A 9,140-nucleotide genomic window follows, 5' to 3' on the forward strand; every position below is an offset into this window, starting at 1 on the left:
CATAGGCCACAGGGATCTTCATGTTTGTGCTGATAAATCAGCCCATAGGCCACAGGTATCTTCACGTTTGAGCTGATTAATCAGTTCATAGTCCCTATTGAGTCAATAAAATGCCATCTGTTTACAAATAGTAAATACTTATCTATGAGATAAATCTTCAGTGATAAGTACTTTCCAAATATATATATTTTTAAAAATATCAACTCCAAGGTAGTATATATTTTTTTTAAATTAATAAATAAACAAGGTAGTAAATTTAACGGCTGATACAGCAAATTTAAAAAATCACTATATAGATATTATAGTTAAATAAAACATAATATGGTATAAAGAGCTGAAACCATATTTACTAAGATATGAATGTTAATTAATAATAATGATAATTATTTAAGAAAGAAAAAAATTTTAAAAAGGAATGAGGGTTAATAAATATGTGGAAAGCTTAAGAAAATAAAAAACAAAATAAGGATAAGGACAAAGTTCAATTTCACCGAATGCAATGGAACAAAGATATGTGAATTCTTTATTTAAGAAATAGTTTTAAGAAATAAAATTTGTTGAACAAGGTAATATACATAAATTTTTAACCAATGTTAATTTAAAAATCATGTGCGATTATATTTACTATTTATAGTTGCATAATTAAAATTGTATAGAATATACCCTAAAGAGAGAACAGGACTTAGAAAACATCTCTGTTTTATATAAAAGAGGAAATATTGTAACGAGGTTATCTCCTTGAGAGAAATGATAAATAACCGATCGATTTGATGTTCCCGTTCGTTATCGATGTTTCTCTGGAGCTGAGTGTAAAAAGGTGAGGTGTGATTATTGTGGATTTTGTGTGCATACTTTTGTTGGTTATTGGAAGATTATTGATTGACCGTGTGTAAAGATGAAAGGAATATGGTCCGGGTGCGGTCAAGAAAAACTCAAATAGTAGAAATATACTATTTGAGTTTTTCTTGTTGGTTATGTTTGTACTACGATAAAAAAAATATATTTTTCGTTGTTTTGGTTCATTGCGTTTTTTTCCTCTTGGCCTGGGTATCACACAACAATATTAAGTTTGTACTAATAAAAAAAATTCTTTGTTATATTAAGTAGCAAGCTAAGTAATTTATATCAATCCTAAGAAATGGGGTCGAGAAATAGATCGTTCATATAGTCTAGGTCTCAAAGGTTAAGACATGCAACTATTTCATTAAAAAAAGTTCACTGGCAGATTCAGTAACAAAATAAGCTAATTCATTTATATAATATTAATATTCACTAAATATTTTTTAAACTTATTAATACAAAATCATAATTACGGTAAGAAGCTATCTGCTAGTGGAAATGAAGCAAAATACTTAGTACAATTCCTATAATTATAAATCTTATTTTTATAACCACCTCAACCTTAAATATTTTCAACTTGAGAGAAAATAATATTTAATAAACATTATTAAGAAAAATTACCTGATAGAAAGAGGTGCTCCAGATCCCAAGCTGGCAGACGGACGAGTGAGTTACCGGTGACTCTAGAACAGCCCCTAACGTCGAGGAGCCTCAACTTGTGAGAACTTTTCAATATCCTCTGGAGGGAGTCGTCATCGATTACCGGCTGGGCGCACATAGTTCCAGCTGTGTCTGCCACGCTCAGTTCTTCCAGCATTGGAAATCCCTCCGATAAGCTCTGGAGAAGAGAAAAAAAAAAAATTTGTGTTAAAATTTAATGCTTAACATAAAATGATGACAAATTAAAGATTCACTAAAATTCAATTTATACTCTAATTAATTATTAACATATACTGGAGATAAGCTTAATTACTCGGCAGACATTCCTTCAATACATCTTTTTAATTTTTTATTTATTAATTGAATAAAACTCAAGATCTGAGTCAGTTCAAAGTAAAATAATAATATAAAAAACGGAGATGGTCGAGATGCGGTCAAAAGAACTGAAATAGTAATTAAGTCCCCCACTTACCTACTCTGTTTATACCTTGCATCCGCCTCAAGCTCAGTCTTCAGCTTTCTGCCATTCAGAAAGGTGATTTTTCTATTTTTTTCAAGATCTTACTTTTTTCTTGATCTTTATTTTATTCTTATTTCCTTTATTTTCCATCATTTAGAGTATACTGTAATTTTAAATTTCTCTTTTTTTCTATTTTTTATTTGTTATTATTTCCGCTTTCATTAATTGTCTAATACTTTTTTGTTATTCTTGTTCATTTATTCTTTTCATTGTACATCTTATTTTTATTTCCTTTAATTAACATTGATAATTTTTTATAAAAAATTTCACATGTTTTAAATCATTTTTAGCCATATCCTAATTTACTTTAACTTCATGTTATCTACTCTCTTACTTTGCTATATTATTTTAGTTATTTATATCTTTTTTAGCCCTCACAAACCCCGCACCTAGACCATCTTCCTTTTATAGAAATATTTACAAATATAGTAACAAAATGATTAGTTTGCATGATTGCAGATGCCACAGTCTTACTATGAAGCATCTTTATATTAGATTAGTTTATAAATAAAATTTATAATCATGAGAGATAGTTGACCGTGGATGACTTATATGAGGAGAAGATGATTAGGGGATGCGATCAAAATATAACACAAATATATTAAAGTTACTTATTTAATTGAGTCAACGTTTCGGCCAGAATTTCTAGCCTTCCTCAGGGCTAAGAACAAAACAAGATAACAACCAATGAATACAGAAAATATAAACAGAATAACATAATTGTAATAATAATAAAGTAATAATAATAAAGTAAATAATTGTACAGAATGGAATTAATAAAAATAAAAGTGATGAAAGAAGTGGAAAATAAAATACATATATATATATATAGAGAGAGAGAGAGAGAGAAAGAGAGATAATTGAAAAAGTAGGTAAAATAACATAATTAAGGAAATACAATAAAAAATTTGAAGTTATATAACGCAAAGAAACATGAATATTTTAGTTTATTAATAATTTAAAAATTAAAATTACGGAAAGAAAAAAATTAAATTGAGAGAAAGAAAATATATGTAACCATAATATTAGATAAAGAAGCAAAATATAAGTTAAGTTTAACAAAAGAAATGAATAGAAAAAAAACAATTGAACAACAATAATAATACATGGTGAAAATAACTAATAACGTGGGTAAGAAAAGAATAGGGGTGATGGTAGCAGTGTGGTAACGCACCTGTTAGCCAACCCACAGATTGAGAGTTCGAGACCTCGACTCTATCCGGGATTTTTTCAAGCTTATAACTAAACAATACTTTCTCACAGCCTCCCCCCGGGCATTTGTGAGGCCCGTCAGACAATGGGTGGCACTCACAAAAATAGGCATGGGAGCGACGGACCCACCCTTTGAAAACCACAAATAACCAACAAACGCACGATGTATTTCCTAAGTACATCGAGCGAGGCCCTGGAACTCCACAGTCTGTCACGCCAATAAACAAAAAATAAAAAAATAAAACATAAACGAACCTGTTAGCTTGAAATCTTATGGCCAAGTGGGTTCTGCGCCACGAATGGCCAGACTCCGAGTTAAAAAATACGTTACTGAGATGATAGTGATTTTTGTTTTGTTTTTTAGAGGAAATGTTACAAGTGGGTAAAAAGTTAAAAAATAAAACGTAGAAAATATTCAAAATTAAAAGAGGAAAGTGAGTGAGAGGGTAAGAAATGGTTTTAGAAAATGTTAAATATATATATATCTATATGTTACAAGGATGAAGAAGTACCAAAATATGACAAAGTGTCATGAGTATTTAACAACAGCTACAAAGAGGAAACGTGATAAGAGAGTGACGATAAATGTGTTGGAAAAAGTTTAAAAAGTGAAATAATACATTACAAAGTGGGCAGAAAAAAAAAAATAATAAAATAAAAATTAGTTTTTTGGGCCGCCCAGAGCTCAGTGGTTAAGACACAGTCTTACCAATTTGATGTCTATTGGCGGTGCCGGTTCGAATCCGGCCTGGGATGTTGACTTTTTTCATTGAGTACAGTCCCACAAAATAAAGAAATTTGACCCCCAACCATGGTTAGTCAGTATAGGACTCCAATGGGAGTCTTGGCCAAAAAAATAAATTTAAAAAATTAGTTTTTTGATAAATTAACTATTTGCGAATATGTTAATGATAAGTTGTGCTTATTGGTTTTAAAATTGATGGAAGAAGGTTCCAATTGGATATAGAAGCTTTCAGAGATGAGCCTTTTGTCATTGTTACAAACTGTAGCTAGTATATAGATGTTTTGTCAAAAACGAAGGAATGATTTAAAGAAAGAGAATGTTCCGAATGTTTTGAGGCAGAATGATTATGTGAGGAAACAGAATATTTATTTTGTTTGATACGGTTTTTTTAAGAAGTTTTTGGTTTCGCCGATGTAAGCAGAATAACAATTAGGGGTGGAGCAAGGGATCCAGTATACGATATGTGATCGGTGTAGAAGAGGGATAGGGTCTTTTATTTTTGAGAAAATATTAGATAGTGTGTTGTGAGGTCTAAAAGCAATCCAAATGTTAGGTATAGCAGAACGTAAGAATTTTTTAATGTTATCGAAAAGAGAGGGGATGTATGGTAGTGATCTGTTCTGTATAAGGGGGTTGAGGGGTTGTGAAGAATTAGGTGAAGTGGTGAGACAATTTTTGTAGTCGTATATAAGATTATGAATGATACGGAAGGAGAAGTTATTAGCTAAGAGTACTTGTTTAATACAGTTTTTTTTTTTTTCAAGGAAACAAGGAGACCCCTCACCTTCTAATTTTAAAATTAGGACCATTTAGAATGGACATTTTACAAATAATAAATAAAAACTACAGGTAACCTTAAAATGCCAAAGATAGTAAAAGGTAATACCCAATACGATTTATTCCTTTTTCACATAATAAAGCATTCACTAACTAGTTGTTTTTTCTGTTTTTAGAGGGACTGGAAAAAAAAAAAAATTCATGGAAATGGGAATCAGAAAGGGAAAGGTCACGGTGAATAAGGTTTTTGGCTATGTTAATTCTTTGATGGTAAGAATGCTGGGAGTGGTAATTAGGAAGTCAGCCTGAGTAGGTTGGTTTGGTGTACCAGTCAGTGGATATGGTGTTGTCTGGGTTTCTTATGATGAGGAGGTCAAAGAGTTATTATTTTTAATTTCTACAGTAAAATTAAGCCATAGATGGTAAGAATTAAAGGCGGATAAGATGTCAGGGATTTTATAAATATTTAAGACAAGAAGCAGGTCATCTACGTATTTTTTAATAAGAATAATGTCAACTGGAAAGAATGGGATAATGGAATCAAGCAAATCATTTAGGACAATGTTGGGAAGATCGGGAGCTAGAGGATTTCCCATGGCCAGACCTGAAATTTGGTTAAAGAACTGACCCTGGAAGGAAAAATAACCAGATTTACAACAGAGTTGAAGGGATTCAAGGTAGGAAAAGCGGTTAAGGGAAGTGTGGGGTGCAATGGATGTCCAGTTGGCTTTGTAAGGGCTTTATCTATTGGAATGTTGGTGAATAAACTCTCTAGATCAAAAGAAAAAAGAATATAGTGGGCAGGGATTGTGAAGGATAATAATAATAATAATCAAGGGATAAAAGATCATGGAGGTGAAAGGAATTGTGAATATCATAGGAATTATTGTGACTGAAGGTTTGTTGTAAAGAGGGAAGTAAGAATTTGCTGAGTTTAACAGAGGGAGAATTGATATTGGAAGTGATCAGACGGAGTGGGGTATCAGGCTTATGAATTTTAGGAAGTCCATAAAAACGTGGGGCAACAGAATCATAGGAAATAAGATTTCTGTACATCGGGTAGTTAATTTGTTGGGAATGTAAAAGGTCCCTGAGGTGTTGGTTGAATTTGGTCTGTAGTGAAGGAGTAGGGTCCTGGGATCTGGGTGCATATCTAGATTGGTCAGATAAAAGTAAAGCCATTTTGTCATTGTAGTCTGGACGATCCACGATGACAGTCATGTTGCTTATGTCTGCTCTAGTGATAATGATGTCGTGATGAGATTTTAAAAAAAGAACGGATGAAAGAAATGCCTTTAAAGAATTGAGAAGAAACATTATAAGTATCGGAATGAGGATGTAGGAAATAATATTCCAAATAGAACTACAGGATAACTCTTTCTTGTCATTAGAATGGTGAATAAGGGGGTCATTGTGAATATATTCTAGATCGGTTATAATTTCTGGGATGATTTTTAATGAAGAGTTGGGGCTAGAAAAATTTGGATCTAAATTAAGAATATTGCGAACATTGGGTGGAATATCGGTGGATGAAATGTTGTGGACCCATTTGTCGTCACCTTTAGGATAAATTTTAGAAGCTAGCGATATTTTATATGGCGAAACGTGATTAAATATGTTACTTCAACTTATTTGTGTTATATTTTGATCGTAACCCCCCAACCATCTTCTCCTCGTATAAATAAAATTTAATTTAAAATGTGAATTAAGTAAAATTTTAACTACTTAGTAGGAAAAATTGAAACAAAAATCTACAAAAATAAACTTCCTCTTTAAAGAAAACAACATATGAATAACCTTACCTGTTCTTTCAATGAAACAGCAGCTATGGCCAATTCGCTATTGGTTATCCTGAGTACACGCAACTTGGGACAACCTTTTTGCAGTTTTTCTATATGGAGGTGAACTGTAGTGTGAGATACTGTCCGGACATTAGAGAGGTCAAGCACCTGCAAGTTTGGGCAGCAACTCTAAAAAACAAAGCAAATTACTGTTTATTTTTTAGTCGTGTTCGTTTGATTATTAATTATATTTATTTTTCTCAAATTCATTTGCATAGTAAGAAAAGAAAGGGATTTGTTGAAATATGTTTGTAGGATGTAAATTGAATGTTCGCTCAGATCAGATTAGGGATTGCAATACCAAGATACTGAATACCTATATTTTGAGCCGTTTGTACAATTTAGTAATACCAATATTCACAATTTAAAAAATATTTTTTCGGTATTTACTAGAAATTTTTTAAAATGGTTCTACTATATGTTCAGGGGTTTCTAACATAGCAAAATAGGATGTGTTTTTATTTTTATGTCTCCCTAACAAGCAGCATTTTATGAAAAACTAAAGAAGAAAAAAAGAAAAATAAAAACATTTGATTCGAACGGAAAAAGCCAAAACCAACCAATCTTTCCCAATTACATAATGGCTTTGTTATCTTTTGTTAAACTGTTGTATTCTTAGCAGGAACAGAATTAATATTTGTTATTTCCACCTTGAAAACGCCTTTTTTGTTAGTTTTTTTTTAAAAATAAAAAAACGATAACTTAAACAAAAAAAAAACACCAATCTAAATAAACTTGGGGACGTATGTAGGATGATAAGTGAAAGTTGTATGATGCACGCATTGCACCAAATTTTTTTTATTAATCATTTTCAAAACAGAGGAATCGACCTTTTAGAAGTTCTGGTATTGAAACTTTTAATAATAAATAGATTCTTAATGTAGAAATAACTAATTATAGGTTACGTATCTTGTAAAACATAATAATAAATATAAGATCTCTTACCGCTAGTGCCGAAACAATCTGAGGAATTCCGGATAGCTTGTTGTCAGAGAGGACAAGCTGGGTAAGGCGCTCTCCCATCTCTTGGGCCAATGAGACTAGAGACAGCATCGAAACAGCACTACGAGGATTTCCCATTTCAGGCTGTTAAATAGTAAAACAAATATTATATTATTTATAATCACCTTTTCTTTTTATAACAATGAACTGATTTCAAAAATTGAAAAATCCAAATGAGGACGATAAATTCAAATTTAAACAGTAATATCATATGAAGGTGTGGAGAGGAGATGCAATGGGGGATATAAAATAAACTAGAAAATTAGACAATAATATAAAAAATTATATTACAATATAATATATAAATTTAAATTAGAAAATAAATTTTAAAAAATTTACTGAAAACCAATAAATAATAACATTATTTATTTGTTTTGGAATAGGTCTCTTCGGAATAATATTACAGAATAAAAATGCAGCTTCAGTGCCTTAGGGATGAAAGAAAAACTACAAAAAATTAACAAATAAAAATGAAACAGTAGGGGTATTTATGATGTTTAGTTTGACTTGTTAAATGGATAACTATATAACATTTAACATGGTTGAGAGCCTGTTAATAGGTCTGCCAAATGGAGAATGATGTCCACAACAGATCAGCTGAGCTTAACACCATTTTGTCTGTTGTCATTTTGATAGGTTAGTTGGTAGTAGTTCATGTTGTTTTGGTTTTGGGCATTTTTAAACTCTAATAAAGTAATGGAAAAAACTAGGAGAGGAAACAAGGAATGAGTGAGATGGAGGAAAGATGAAGTGACGATGTTGGACATTTTATTATCTCCTTAAGATTACAAGGTTATAAAACAAGTTGCTCAGAAAATCTGCTACGAGCTCCTCTGCATTTAACAAATAACATAGACTTTAGATTAGGCTGCTCAAAATCCTATACTTATAATATTTGGCATGTTTAACTCAAATTGTAACTTCTAATAATAATAAATTAAAAAAAAATATATAATTAGCAAAAAAGAAGAAATAATCTTAACATCCATAATCACAAATTTTAAACGAATACTAAGAACCTCTATTTACAATGGAATAAAGGATAAAATAAAATTTCTATCAATTTAAAATTTTAGTATGAAAAACAGAACATTAGTTTCAACTCTTTTGGAATGGTATGGGGCGGGATTTAAAAATAGGGAGGGTACTGATAGCGACGAATATAATTCCATAGGGAGAATGATCTGATATAAAAAAATCTGCTGAAAACTACTGTTGTTATAATAAATAATTGTAATGCTTGACCCGAGTGGAGGGAAGGTTACAAGCATTGTGATAAATTTTAACTAATAGGCGACTGCGATAAATAATTAGACATAATCTAGGATATGCTTATTAACAAAAAATATATTATTACCTAATGTTTTAACGTTTCGTAGAGAAATTGTTAAATTGATCTGGCCAGAATAGCTTCCATGAAGTTGTGTTTTTTAAATTATTCAGTTCCAAAATCGGATTAAAGTAAGATAAATAGATAAAATAAATTACTTACACACATTGTATCCCATTATTTTATACTTTACTTTTCCTTTGTTTTTCTATC

General features: G+C 31.0%; 1 protein-coding gene across 2 annotated transcripts in view; it reads right to left on the reverse strand.

The window, feature by feature from the left end:
• The window catches only part of Fbl6 (F-box and leucine-rich repeat protein 6), a 49,526-nt gene that overhangs the window by 16,382 nt on the left and 24,004 nt on the right, over nucleotides 1-9,140 (reverse strand). For both annotated transcript variants that reach the window (XM_067048274.1, XM_067048275.1), the window contains exons 5-7: nucleotides 7,541-7,681; nucleotides 6,557-6,724; nucleotides 1,462-1,678 (exon numbers count right to left, since the gene is read on the reverse strand). In XM_067048274.1, coding sequence (XP_066904375.1) covers nucleotides 1,462-1,678; nucleotides 6,557-6,724; nucleotides 7,541-7,681 — 526 coding nt within the window. The remainder of the gene's footprint in view (nucleotides 1-1,461; nucleotides 1,679-6,556; nucleotides 6,725-7,540; nucleotides 7,682-9,140) is intronic.

This window comes from Halyomorpha halys, unplaced genomic scaffold, assembly GCF_000696795.3.
Source record: "Halyomorpha halys isolate HHAL.00 unplaced genomic scaffold, Hhal_1.1 Scaffold745.1, whole genome shotgun sequence".
NCBI classification, from domain to species: domain Eukaryota; kingdom Metazoa; phylum Arthropoda; class Insecta; order Hemiptera; family Pentatomidae; genus Halyomorpha; species Halyomorpha halys.